The 14834-nt window shown below is 44.7% G+C and overlaps 1 protein-coding gene across 7 annotated transcripts in view; it reads left to right on the top strand.

Annotated features, from left to right (window-relative positions):
- CD226 (CD226 molecule) overlaps positions 1–14834 on the top strand; it is an 87259-nt gene that overhangs the window by 40995 nt on the left and 31430 nt on the right. For 6 of the 7 annotated variants that reach the window (XM_042910493.1, XM_042910496.1, XM_042910492.1 and 3 more), the window contains one exon: positions 8100–8195. The exons of the other annotated variant lie outside the window; for it this stretch is intronic. In XM_042910493.1, the coding sequence (XP_042766427.1) occupies positions 8100–8195 (96 nt within the window). The remainder of the gene's footprint in view (positions 1–8099; positions 8196–14834) is intronic. 7 annotated transcript variants of the gene reach the window in all.

The following is a 14834-nucleotide window of genomic DNA, read 5'->3' as shown; positions in this document are numbered from 1 at the left end:
ATCAAACATATCATTGTTTCTAGTTGAGATGATAAATGTTTTCAGTGATAGCTTTCTGGAAAACATTTGATTTCATGCAGATTACTCTGACAGCCTATTTTTTTGCCTTTTATTTTTAATTTTTAAAGAAGATAGATTTCATTTTCAGAGTTGAAATAATATTTGGGGAGAGGGAAAGCTGGGATGGATGAGTGGTCAATGTCATATTAAATTCTTCTCTAGAGCTAAAGTATTCTTACATTCTTTTAAGTTTATTCATTTATTTTATTAAAATTTTTTAACTGTTTTATTTATTTTTGAGAGAGAGACAGAGAGAGACAGAGAGAGGATGAGTGGGGGAAGGGCAGAGAGAGAGGGGAGACACAGAATCTGAAGCAGTTTCCAGACTCCAAGATTTCAGCACAGAGCCTGATGTGGGGCTCAAACCCACAGACTGTTGAGATCATGACCTGAGCTGAAGTCCGACGCTTAACTGACTGAGCCACCCAGGAGCCCTTATTATTTATTTTTGAAAGAGAGTGCATGCACGTGCACAGGGAAGGGGCAGAGAGAGAGAGGGAGGCAGAGAATCCCAAGCAGCCTCCGCACTGTCAGCACAGAGCCCAACGCGGGGCTCAGCTCGTGAACTGTGAGATTGTGACCTGAGCCGAAACCAAGAATCAGATGCCCAACGACCTGACCCACCCAGGTGCCCCTAGAGGATTCTTAGATCCTACTCGCAATTGGTTTTGTTTTATCTTACATGATTTTATAATAACTATGTACTAAATTAATGTTTTCCTGAAATATGCAGTGAGGTTTTTGGTTTTATTTGTGATGTGTCATATGCAACTCACCAATTACCGTTTTGGTGGTTCTCTGTGGTTGCTCAAGGCACCAGTGATTTATTTATATGCATCACGTGGATGCCTCATTTAAGCTTGCGAGTAAATTATTTTTGCTGTTGAATACAATGGAACCCATTGGCAGGCAGAAAAGATGCTTTATTTTCCTGTTAGTCCACACAATATACCTCTGAATTGAAATAGTTGAAGTGTGATAAACCTCCCCTTGATTAAAGCATATTAGGACATATTAGTAATCGCCACCACTGCCTCTGACACATCCTGTGATTAGACCCAGATCCCCAAATTTTATGGCTTTTTGTTTTGTTTTGCTTTTAAGAGGCAAACCCATAAATGTGATAAATGTAATTCCAAGATAATGGAGTTAGGAAGCCATTACGGAAGGCAATTTTAGAGGAAAATGGAGAGTGTAAAATGATGACTTTAAAATATTTAAAATTATGGGGGTGGAAATTAAATTGCAGACTTTGGAGAGAAGTGTGTACTGTGCAGGAGAAATGGAAATCATCCCTAATTTAGAGAAAGGATTTACAGCAAGATAAAAAGCCAGAGAGAATGGCAACGGTGGAGTTTAAATATTTTTAAAGTAACCATTTCAATTAGTCTCTGCATTAAAAAAATGGCAGCAGCAATAGGACATACAAATTCCTAAGAAGCGTATTTATCTAAGTTCTTTCTGATCTTGCTTCAAACCATGTATTTGGGAACTAAGCATAATCTGAAAAAGAATTTTCTTTTTTCTATTTCATCTTTTCTTTCAGTGTTTACATGTTTAATGTTGTCCTCAGATGAATTCTGGTAAGTGGAGATCTCCAGCACAAGAGAAAGCACCCAGGGGTCTCTGGTCAGTGACATTAACATTGGATTCATTTGTTAGACTAAAATACATCATATAGGCTCTTTGGCCGTTTACTGAGATGTCTACACATTTCTGTATATTTGTACTCACTCCACTACTAATATATTAAACAAGTAGCAGTGATTCTGAATCCCATCAGATCCAGTGTTCTCTTTCGTAATAAGTACTTTATAAATCTGACTATTTTGAAATTATATTCATAGATGAGGAAAACTACCTACAGAGACAATTTCAAAACATAAATATAATGCTCTAAGTGTAACTTAAAGGACAAATAGCAAGAAAGCAATTTACAGTAAGGTAGCCTGTATTTTAATTTATAAATGTTGAAGCACCAGTATGTGAGAAGACAAATGTGTTCGCCTCCATTTAGGAGTCACCATGAAGCATGAGTACACGTTTCTTGAAGACTTGGTCACCCTGAGTAGCCTTGTCAAAAATGATACCATATTCAAAATGAACAGCTACTAGTGAAGTTCTAATACCTCAAAGTGAAATCTTCCCTCGACTTAAACTGAACAAGAATAGAATTCCTAAAAAGGTCAGGGTAAGCTAAAATAGTTCAGAAATATTTTGTGCACATTTTCTTATACCGATTTACTTTCAGGTGAGGCAGAACCTCTTGAATTATTAATTGTAATTCCCTTGAGGATAATTAGGTTTTGGCCCAGGACTCAAAACATTGTCTTAAATATAGTAGGTCATCAGCTGATAGTTATTTGTGGATTAGTTTCTTCAGAGCATTTCTGTTTTATTGGGGGTCACAGAATAACAGCTGAATGCATCTGAAATGGTCTTGGTTGTCATTCTCAATTAGAAGAAGGGCCAAAAGTCGAATCTGTCTTGCCCTTCCTTCTTTTTCCAATTTCTTTCAGTAGAAATGCGTTTCTAAAAGAGCGATATACAGGACCCGGCAGCACTACTGAAATCTGACGCTCCTCAGCGAGGAAACGAAACCGAGAGAGCTCTTGCCAGAAATTGTCAACCACAGGTTCAACTCAAAATCAGAAAAGAAATGTTTTTCCCTGGGTCCATGAACACCAATATATTGATGTAGGGTGTACATTGTGAGCTTCATTTCTTGTAGTAACAATGAACTTGAATTAAGCTCCTCTGGTTCTTCCCGTCATTGACAATGGCATTAATATGAGGTGGAAGGAGACCTCATCAGACTCCCCGGCTGTCTAGGGGACACAGTTGCTCTCAAGGCTTATTAGCAGGTGTGCACATAGCACACCAAGAGCCTCATGGCATGTATTGGATGGATTATTGTTGTAGAAAGGCAGGATTTCAGAACCAGAGGACTCTTACCTCCTGCCCTGATATTTATAGATCAAACGCTTGGACAGTTTTATAAATAATGGACACTTTTGATCGTTGTTCTGAAATAATGCTAAGAAAATATAGTCACAATGAGGCTGCTTTCCCAAGTTGGGAAGTGTCTCTAACAGCAGTGAGATGTTTCCCTCAACTCACTTTGTTTCCAAAAACTTCATTAAGAGTGATAGGAATTCATTGGCATTGGTAGGCAATGCCAATTTCTTCTTCCTACACTTTGATGAGAGACCTTCCTTCTTCCCCTTCTCTTCCTGTCTATAATCTGCCAGCTCTCTTAGCTTGTCTGAGATTTTTTCTCTTTCCCTTGGGCCAGTCCCTTGTGTGATGATGTGTAGGCTGAGCATTTGACTAGGACACCTGAGCCCTGGGAGAAGCACTCTGTTCACAGCATCTCCCTCTGCCCATGAGATCTGTGCTGGCAAAGGCACCAAGCCCACGTCTTTCTCAACTGCTGATGGCACTCATCCCATGCTTGAAATTTAATAGTAAATGACAGATCACTGTAAGAGCTAGATACTGGTTTACCAATTCTGCTGTGAGGTGTTCTAGTTTTTTAAAAATATTTGCACTGTAATACATAAACATAAATTAATGAGATTCTTCGTTAATTGCTTTCTAAAGTTTTCTACTTTAGAAGATAAAGTTTGTTTCCTTTTCTAGTTGTGGCCAAGCTAGTCCTTTTCCTATTTTGTCCTATTTTGAGAAATGAGAAACTTCAAATGGCAAAATGATCCGATCTGTGACCTGTGACAATAATAAATCCTTTAAGCATATTTATCTCCTCAATCAAGGACTTGTTTTGTTTTCAAAGCTCTGCCAATCTATTCTCTAAAATGTTCCAAGTTCCTTTTTCTTTCTACAATATCCTTGATATTCTCCAGATCTCTCCTTTTTCCCCACGGAGGGGGGGCTTGGGTGGAGGGCCAGCTCCCCCATCATGGGGTGTAGGCAGTTGGGCTGGGTCCAGAAGAGAGAACGATGCCCTGGGGCTCCAGGAACAGGTAGGATAGGCTCCTGGGGACACATTGTAGACAATCTGCAGCTGCGGAGGAGCGACCCAGGATGTGTGCTGGAGCTGCATGATCAGGTTGCTGTGGCCTTGGACCTTGGCAGACTTTGACTAGGGCTTCAGATTCCTTGCGAGAAGTTCACGTCGCTGCCACAGGGCCCCGATGGGACGTGCCACCATGCTGTGACTCTGAGGGGTGGGGTGTTAGAGGCCAGTGGGGAATTGGGCTTTGTTTAATAGGTGGCTTGTGGCCTGAGCCAGACTTCTTGCTGACGAGTCTGGGGTGCGGGGCTTCCAGGACTCAGGGCAGCTGGGCGTTTCTCTCCCAGAGCTCCCTGTCCCCCTCAGAATTCCTGAGATCCGGCTCATGGCAGCGGCCACAGCAGCAGCGTCTGGGGCCTGATTCAGGTGTTCTCTGACCCACCCCTGATGCTCAGTGACTCCGAGTTCATCCTCTCCCTGCCCCTCCATCAGGATACACCTGTACTCCCCACACACTGGAAGCCACCAACTGCACCCTGCTGTCTTCCTGGGAAGTTCCCCACTACACACACACACACACACACACACACACACAAATTGCTTTTGGAAAGGTCATGGGGTGGAGGCAAGGAGGGTGCCCTAACAGACCCAGGTCAGATGTTGCCAGAGGATGCTGGGCCAGCCACGATGGCACATCCCCAGAGGAGCACGCACCAGCACCTGGTTGCTAGTGCTAAAGGTCTCTGCCCCCCGAGGTGAGTGTCATTTAGGTCTGGCAGTATCTTATTCTAGTTGTAAGAAACCAGCGAATTTAACTGTTAAAAAATTATTGTTTTCTAGGATTGACCTGTGTGCATTTCCTCTGACTTGGAGCACCCACCAGGGGCGCCTGGGTGGCTCAGTTGGTTGAACGCCTGACTTCGGCTCAGGTCATGATCTCACAGTTTGTGGGTTCAAGCCCCACACCGGGCTCTGTGCTGACAGCTCAGAGCCTGGAGCCTGCTTCAGATTCTGTGTCTCCCTCTCTCTGCCTCTTCCCTACTTGTGTGTGCTCTGTCTCTTAAAAATAAATAAACATTAAAAAAATTTTTTTAAAAAGAGCACACACTGAATGCTGAATGAATACATTATTATCTCCTTCTGTCGCCATACCTATTTTTTATTTGTATGTCCCAAATTTTCTTTTCTTCTATTATTTTTAAAAATATTTATTTATTTTGAGGGAGAGGGAGGAGAGAGACAGAGAGAGAGAGGGAGAGAGAGAGAGCGAGCAGGGGAGGGGCAAGAGAGAGGGAGAGAGAATCCTAAGCAGGCTCCACGCTGTCAGCACAGAGTCTGTTGTGGGGCTTGAGCTCACAAACTGTGAGATCATGATCTGAGCCTAAATCAAGAGTTGGACGCTCAACTGACTGAGCCACCCAGGCACCCCCCAAATGCCTCTTAAATCACAATAAATTGGGGCACCTGGGTAGCCCAATCAGTTAAGTGTCCAACTTCAGCTCAGGTCATGATCTCACAGTTCATGAGTTCAAGCCCTGTGTTGGGCTCTGGGCTGATAGCTTGGAGCCTGGATCCTGCTTAGGATTCTGGGTCTCCCTCTCTCTCTGCCCTCCCTCCCCGACTCATGCCTCATCTGTCTTTCTCACTCTCAAAAATAAACAAACATTAAAAAAGTTAAAACAACAACAAAAAAATCCCAGCAAACTGACATGGGCACTATGTGTTCCCTCATTCTACCAGCTCTTTGTGTCTCTGTTCTGGACTGTTTGCTTATCTGGCAAATCCCATGATTATAGCAATCCCTGTCAAGAGCCACATACACACTGGTTTTTCGGTATTGTCCCATTTTTCACTTTAACTTCATTATAGTTTGAACTAAAAAATTTCAGCCTCTCCTACCTTAGAGGTTGGGAGAAATATTGTTGATCTTGCTGTGGTGTGAAAAGCACCTGGAGCTCTTTGGAGAGAAGGTATTAAAGCCGTAAATATTGCAGTGCTGGCTGGTCCTCAAGGCTTGTGCCCGGAGGAACAGGTCCTGGGGGTGCTTGCGTTTGGCAAACGTGGGAATAAAGACCCAAACTCATGTAGGATCTAGACTGGAAAATATGACTTTTAGGCTCCTGGAATCATCCACTGAATTTATAATATGGTATCATCTTCAGAGACAGGTTCTCAATTTCCTCCACGGTATTTATCGAGCAACTGAAGGTACCTGGCTTTGTGCTGAGATCAGATATATTGAAGACATGCCATCTTCAATGCATTGAGAGTTTCCCAGGGCAGGGAGAAATGACAGCAAATAAAAGACAACACAATAGAAGGTATAGAAGTAAAACAGAAGAGGGAGTGGTTAGCCTACCTTAGGATGAGTCAGAAAATATTTCCTCCAAGGGAGTGGTGTCACAGTTGAGTTTTATGGGATAAGTCGTGATTTTCCTGGACTGGAGTGAAAGGAGTATATTAGGCAATCCAGAAGAGGAGATGGCTGATGTAAGATCATAAATGTGAGTCCTGTTTTGAGGGACACTAGAGTATATAGTAGATTCTAGTAGGAGATGAGACTGGGGGCAAAGGCAGGGGTAAAATCATAAAGGATTTAAGTGAAGAATGTGGACTTCGTCCTATAGCAGCAATGGGAAACCTCTGAACCTTTTAAAGCAGAGATGTGGCATGACCAGAGTTGAATTGTAGCTCCATAGTTTTGGATGCAGTGTGCGTTGGTGGGAGAAAGGGCAAGAATCAGAGTTGGGCAGCTATTTTGATGGCCCAGATGAAGAAACATAGGGAAATACATAGTGAGTGAGTCTTGTATTTTCATTCTATTTGGTTTCAAAGTCATTCTGGGGGCACCTGGGTGGCTCTGTGGGTTAAGCATGTGACTTCGGCCCAGGTCATGATCTCAAGGTCCGTGAGTTCAAGCCCCATATCAGACTCTGTGCGGACAGCTCAGAGCCTGGAGCCTGCTTCGGATTCTGTGTCTCCCTCTCTCTCTCTGCCTCTCCCCAAGTCGCTCTCTGTCTCTCTCTCAAAAAATAAATAAACATTCAAAGTCATTCTGTTGTGCAGATTTCTCTGCTACAGTGCTTAACCTCCTACAGATGAGATAAATGTATCAGCAAATATTTATTGATCATCGAATATGTGCAAGATATAATTTAAGGTGTTTCCAGAGATTAAAATAAGTACAGTTCATGACATGGTACAATTACCTTGAGAACTTTTGGAGCATGGGGGACTAACAAGCTACAAATGAATATTTTAAAAATTATTTCTGCCTCCAAGGAGCTCGGCATAATTGAGAGAAGCAAGATAGAAAACACAGCAGTTCCTATTTTGTGAGTGTAGTGATTTGTTATGCACAGTTAGACGTGGGAAGAGTAAGAGCTGTGGGACCCCGTGGCCTAGGGCTGCTGTGGGCTGGTGGGGCAGATGCTGTGAGACAGTCTGGCCAGCAGGGCCTTGAAGGAAAGATGGAGTAAGAGAGAGCACTGTTACCACAGAAGTTCTGGACGCCACCTCCGGGTGCTCTGGTCTAAGTTCAAATTCTAGGTTCCAAGTAATATCGGTAAAGTTCCGGAACTGTGTCTGCTTTAGGTTGTGTTCCTCAGGAGTCACGGAGAGGAGGATAAATGTGAAAGGGATGTGTTGGGAAGTGTTCCCAGGAAAGTCCATTAGGGGAGCCGGAACTGGACAGAAAGGACACCGGGCAAAGTCCAGGGATGTTAACTTGAGCTCACCGGGCAGAGGCTCTGAAGACCCCCACTCCTGTCAATCACTGGGCAAGGGCCCCTCTGGGTATGTAGGTCCCAGGCCTGCACTGAGCCTCACCAAGCATAGCAGCAGGTGATGGCTCTTCAGGAGGCAGCGTTGGTGTGCCCCCAAAGCAGAGGAATCCCAGGGGGTGTACATGGAACCCTGAAAGCATTTGTCAGTGTCCATGTCAAGTACCCCCGCTCTCAACCTCCCAGAGTGCCCTACATTGTGGAGCTATTGCTCAGAGAGACTCAAGCAAAGGACCTGGTCTTTCAGTTCTCCCCATTCATCACTGGCCTTTATCCCTTAACAGGCACAACAACACATCGGTTGCCTGAGAGTATAAGCCCCTCTCCCCCAGAAATCCTAGCCTTTCTTAACCACAGTCAGGACAGCATAAGATATTTTGGTAAGTAAAATCGGGCTCATATTCAGATGTTTTCAAAAGAGAACTGTAAGAGTGAATTTTGAGCTCACTTTCTCTGAATGCTGTCGCTATTGAGATTTCTGAAATGCGGGGCCTAGGGTATCACACCTTCCCCTTTCCTTATATAGAATGTCTTCTGTCTCATAGGTCATGTCTTTGTCTGCAGAACTGACAGAAATTGCTTTCCAGTGTTTTAGAGTAATTTTAATTGGTTAGGAATCACAGTGGTAAAAATTATGAAACCCAATTTTGCGAGCAGCGTGTTTAAAAGCTTGTTTTTACAATTCACTTAATTTTATCATATCTTTCCTTTCTGTGGAGGTTGAAGCAGGTATGTTCTCATATATGTGTTTCTGTAATGTGTCTATGATGCGTGGTGGGGGTTCCCCCCATTTTTAGCATTTTTAGCCTCGTATCAATTGCTTCTTAGTCATTTTTCATATGCCATTCATCAGAAATCCTGCTTACCTGTTCTCCACAAAACCAACCGGACCAACCGGAAATATAAATGAAACGTAATGAGGGCGATACTGTAAGAAACAGTGACATGGGCAGAAAGCGTAGAAAGAAGGAAGTCGGACATGGAGTCGATGCTTTAAATGCACAAAGCTCATTTAGCTACTCGAATATCTTGTGTTTGGTCTTCCCTGCAGATTTTCTTTGGGCAAATAACTGTATTTGGTCGAGACCCTTTGACAAACCTCGCTGAGCCCAGAGTCAGCCAACAGCACGGCTTTTATTTAGTTGGCTGGGAACCAAACTCACACCTTTCCATCCCAGAGTTTCTGGGGACGTGGGGCTCTGTTCGTGCAATGACCTGGTTATGTGTCTCTCCACCAACTCGAACCTTTACCTTCTTTGTCTTTACATCAATAGGATTTTTGTTGAAGGAGTGAATGAGTGAGTGAATGAGTGAACGAGTGAATGGCCAAAGAGGTAACATTTCATGGCCTCCTGTGTGTAATCTGTCTTCCTGCTCAAGTCTCCCACCCACCCCTGCCCTTGAAGACACTGCCCCTGCTCCTGTGCTCCTGGGGAGCATGGTGACCTGTGACAAGGCTGGCTCCTGGCGCCTCTCAGTCATTTCTGCCACAGCCGGTCTGTTCCTGGCCACTCGCCTGTGGGAACCTGCTTCCTTTCCTTTCACTCGGAAAGCAATCTAATGGACGATTTCACACTAATGTGCTGGTGCCTGCCAGGAGCTGAGGTTGTTATGTGCATTTTAACAAGGACAAGTAAAGAAATTGATTTCTAATTATAGGATTGAAGGCATCATAAAATAAGATATTTAGGAACAAGGGTTTCCAGGGCAGCTCTTTCGCCTCTGTGGAATCCTGCCCGGTTGCAGGTAGGAGGGAAAGCTCCATCAGGTGGAGCACCTCATCGGGATAGGGGTAGGATGGCCGCCATGGTTTAGGGGCAGGTGCCTGAGCCTCCTCCCCGGAAAGGGCTCCCTTCTCTGCCCCCTGCCGCTGGGCGACCTACCTCGGGGTCCTCGGTGTTGGGGACTAAATGTGTCAGCACATGTCACGCCTTCAATGCTGGCACACAGTAAAGTCTCATTTGAGGTATATATTTTGCCTTTAAAATATGTTGAAGGGGCACCTGGATGGCTCAGTTGGTTAATCATGTGACAGTTGGTTTCGGCTCAGCTTGGTGGGTTCGAGCCCCTCATTGGGCTCTGCACTGACATGGCAGAGCATGCTTGGGATTCTCTGTCTCCCTCTCTCTGCCCCTCTCCTGCTTACTCTGTATCTCTCTCTCAAAAATAAAATAAAATAAAATAAAATAAAATAAAATAAAATAAAATAAAATACTTTAAAAAATATGTTGAAAATGTTCCAAGTATGTGAAACAAAATGCTTAATGTAGTCCTTAGTGACAATTCACTAACACAATCTATTCTCTATCTAGCAGGACATGATTAGGGTTGATGTTAATCTTTTGATTCTTTTCCTGTAAAACTCTGCCATGCAGAAAGTCTTACATTAAATTTCCAAGTCAGTGAGGTCACCTGCTAACCTTTTGGTAGAAAACAAGCCAATGGTCCTGGGTTGTATTGTCATCTTTTGGTTTTACAAGACCTCCGAACTATACTATTTAAAATTCTTATACACCCATGAGTCATTTATTTTTCTGCTTGGGAGGAACTGCAGAGATGCTCAGAAGTAAAACTTTTTTGTGTACTTCAACAAACCTCATGGCAGTGACTTCAAAAAAGCATAGTTCTCATGGTGTCATGACAGAGAGATTGAAATTTACTTTTTCATGAATAAAGCCTGTGAGCAAAATTTACATATGAGGGTCCATGGTGACCCTTTAGACAGACATTCTCAATCTTCAGGTTGGTGTTGGCGGGGGGGTTTCCATGAAGCTACTGGGGGGATAGCCTGAGGTCGGGTGGCGGGTGGGGGGGGGGTGCTTTGGCCTCAGCAGGTGCTTTGAATCCCAAGGGGATTTGAATCCCAAATCCATCCAGGCTGGAGTTGCAAGTGTTTCTTTCTTTGGTGCCCAGACAGGGGCCTCACAGCTTCCCTTTGGACGCCCTGCAAACCCTCCCTCAATATGTATCTTCTGGGCTGAATCTCTGATTTGCCGCCCAGGATTGTTTGCCCAATTCTAGTTCCTTCTTTCGTTGAAACAATTAGCCTTGCTTGGCCTGACTCCAGGACAGGTTTGTCAGGTTGTGTTTTTATCTCTCAGCACAGCTTTCATTCTTTATCGGTGCTTTTCAGCCAAGCAATCTCTTAGCTTATTTTTATCTCCTTCGCTTCCTCTACCTTTTATCTGCACTTTAAATGAAGGACAGGAAATGGCAAGAGTGTGGAGGGGGCTTGTGAAGATCGCTGATTTCCCTCACTGGGTGACCTTGCTGCTTCTGATAGGTCCTGGTAAGATCCAGATGATTGTATCGGAAATGCCAGCCTGATGAAGTCTTTTCCCCCCTCCCCACCTCGCCCCACCCCCGTGTTAGTTTGCTAGAACTGTCCGGACAAGAGACCGCAGGCTGGGTGGTTTGAGCAGCAGAAGTGGTTTGGAGCTGGAAGCCAGAGACCGTGTTGTCCGCAGCGGTGGCTCCTTCTGAGGCTGGCGGGGGGTGGGGAGTCTGCCCCGGGCCTCTCTCCTCACTTCTGGGGGTCTCCTGCCATCGTTGGCATTCCTCGGTTTGTGGACACCGTACCTTGATCTCCGCCTTCATCTCCAAACGATGTTCTCCCTGTGTGCATGCCAGTGTGCAGTTGGCCCTTTTAGAAGGACACCTGTCATGTGGGATGAGGGGCCCGCCCCGCTGTGGTGTGACCTCATCTTAACTAATTACCTCTGTAGTGACCCTGTTCCCAAATAAGATCACATGCTGAGGTGCTTCAGTCAGGATGGCAATCTATGAATTTTTTCTGGGGGTGGGGTGGGGGGAGACACAGTTCAACCCTTCCCCCCGCCCCACCCCAAACATCAACTGGGTGCATTTCCAGCTTTTTAGAGAAATGCCATCCCCACGACTCTCGTTGCCGTCTGCACTTGAAACGATCGCGGGGCAGGGAGTTTCGGGGAGGTCAGGGGTGTCCTGGGAGCAGCCTGGTCCAGGCTGATGGCTCCTGTTTCTGTTCTGCCTGAAGCTGCTCGACAGGGCAGCTCAGCACCCACCACGTCTGCCTTTGCGGGTTTTTGTCTGTCACGGGGCAGAGCTGTGAGGGGGGCAGAGCCCCACTTGGGAACCTCAGCCCCTCTCCTGCCCCGCCTGCCCCGTGAGCTGCCAAAGTGCCATTTCTCTGCTCTCCGGACCTCTCTGCCCGCTTCAGCTGGGACTTTGTGTGTCTATTTCTTTTGCCTACTTCCCCCTGCCCCCAATTTTTCTTTATTTAAAAAAAATGTATTTATGTATTATTGAGGTAAAATATAACACGCTATTCATTTCAGGTGTACGACCCAACAATTTGATAGATATATGAAGAAATGATGACTTCAGTAAGTCTAGTTAGCAGCTGTCACCCTACACAGTAATAAAATTTTATATTTTCTTTGAGAAGAACTTTGAGGTTGTAATCCCTTAACGAGTGCTTGCAGATTTTTTAGACCTTGGTCTCAGATCACTTTAAATACTTCCTTAGTCATCAAGTAGTAGACATTTTACTTTGCATCTAATTTTTTTTTAAAGTTTATATATTTTGAGAGAGAGAGAGACAGAGACAGAGAACACAAGCAGGGGAAGAACAGAGAGCGCGGGAGAGAGAGAGGATCCCAAGCAGGCTCCATACTGTCGGCACAGTGTCCAATGTGGGTTTCGACCTCACAAACTGAGATCATGATCTGAGCAGAAATCAAGAGTTGGACGCTTAGCCTACTGAGCCACCCAGGCACCCTTTATGTTGCATTTAAATGGATCCTTTATATTTGAGAGTTTGTAGAAAACTTCTCTATTGAGGACATGGGTACTCTAGGCACAGTTGGGAATATGTGAAGTTGCCACCGTTATCTCTTCTAATTAGCTCGAGTAATGGTAGTACTCCTGAAGATAGCTTGGGGCAATTCTGGCTGTTTAATTTTTAGCCTATTTTAAACATCATAAGAGCAAGTTATTGTCTTGTGCTTTAGAAACCCTGGAGAGAGGTCTGACCGAGAGCAGAGGCTGTGGATTTGGACCCTGCACATACGACGTGGTTGAAAATTGCAAGGCAGGAGATCACCAGGGAGGGAGATTGGAGGGGGACAAGTGTTGGAATCTTGGGGGAGAACAACGTTTTAAAAGACCAGCAGAGAAAAAAAGGACCCTGAATAAGCCTATGGAGGAAGGTTGGAAAGGAGAGAGGACAACAGAAACGTGCAGGGTCACAGAAGGCAAAGAGTGTCCAGGAGGACGTAGCATCCAGTACTCAGGGTCAGGAACAGGCGTGGCTTGCACTGTTGGAGGATGTGCCTTGGTGTGTGGAACCAGGAGAAATGAGGCAGAGTCGGGAGCAGTGAATTCCTTCCGGAATTTTGAATGAATAGAGGAGAAGAGAGGAGGATTGGACAGCACCACAGGTTCCAAACTTGGTTTTCAGGGATCGGGGAGATCCTATTGGGAGCTGAGGAGTTTCGTGTTTGTCCTCTTTCCATGGATTGCTTGCCAAGGGGTCATTTGACATGTTTCTCTGCTCTTTGTAGTTCTGTAAATTGGTGGTTAGGTGTAGAGGCTTGAGCAGAGTCAGACTGGATTATTTGGGGGAGGCGACTGCCCCCAACGTGGCATCATGGAGACATGAATGGTCTTTTGTGAATTTGCAGACATTGATGGTCATTGCCTGGAACAGTTAATTCATTCAGGGATTACACATATGATTTCGAGCACATTTCTCACTCTGAGAGGTTTTATGGAGGTAACTTCCCCTCCCCCCAATCAGTAGGTACACCCTGCATATTGGCTGCAAGATGGAATTATAAGTCAGTTTCTTTATTCAAAAATTATTTACTGACTTCTCTGCTCTATGCCAAGTACTGTTCTAGGTCCCAAGTATAGAGTGGTGTATAAAGGTCTATACCAAAGGTCTGGGATTCTTTCTGAAGCTTATACTGAACAGAGTAAGGGTCTTGTGAAATTGATGAGTGATATTGTAGTGCTGTTCAAACTGCACACAGGGCCACTACCTACTGAGGGTGGTGAAGGAGAAGAGATTAGCGGCCACAGATGCGATGGTGGCCTGGGGCAGTCGTACGAGGCACCAGCATACCCTGAAGTATCTGGGTACCCAGGCATGGAGTGGTACTTGGAAAAGGTGATGAAGCACTGAGATAAATTGAAAAATAATCTATCCTGTCAGAAAAATCATATACACAGTACAGAGAATCTCTCATCATATTTTGTGATTAAATCACATAAAAACAACACACAGATCAATTTATTAGAACAGACGAAATCCTGTGCCCTGATAACAGCCAGCGCTGGTGAGAGCATGACAGGGAGGGAGGTCTCATTCGTTGCTGGTGGGCGTGTAAGATGGGGCAGCCAGTTGGAAGGCAGCTTGTCAGTGTCTTAGCATACAATCCAGCAATCAGGCTTCTTGACATTTGCCCAGAGGAATTTAAAACTTATGTCCACACAAACTCTTGCACATGGTTGTTTACAGCAGCTTTATTCATAGTTGCCCAAACTCAGGAGCAACTAAGATGTCCTTCAGGAGGTGAATGCATAAATAAGCTGTGGTCCATCCAGACGATGGAATAGTCTTCAATCCCAAAAGGAAATGAGCTATCAAACCATGAAAACACATGGAAGAATCTTAACTTTTTTTTTAATATCCATTTATTTTTGAGAGAGAGAGAGAGAGAGCAAGAGTAAGGGAGGGGTGGAGAGAGAGGGAGGCACAGAATCCAGAATCTGAAGCAGGTTTCAGGTTCTGACCTGTCAGTACAGAGCCCAATGCCAGTGAGGTCATGACCTGAGCCGAAGTTGGATGCTTAAACGACTGAGCCACCCAGGTGCCCCAGCATGTGGGGAAATCTTAAATGCTTATTACTCTGTGAAAGAAACCAATCTGAAAAGGCTACATTCCATATGGTTCCAACTATATGACATTCTAGAAAAGGCTAAACTATGGAGGCAGTAAAACGATCAGTGGTTGGCAAGGGTTGAGGGGAGGGAGG

The sequence above is a fragment of the Panthera leo genome, chromosome D3 (assembly GCF_018350215.1).
Source record: "Panthera leo isolate Ple1 chromosome D3, P.leo_Ple1_pat1.1, whole genome shotgun sequence".
Classification (NCBI taxonomy): Eukaryota; Metazoa; Chordata; class Mammalia; order Carnivora; family Felidae; genus Panthera; species Panthera leo.
The sequence above is the reverse complement of the archived record's forward strand: the minus strand, read 5'-3'. Positions and strand labels throughout refer to the sequence as shown.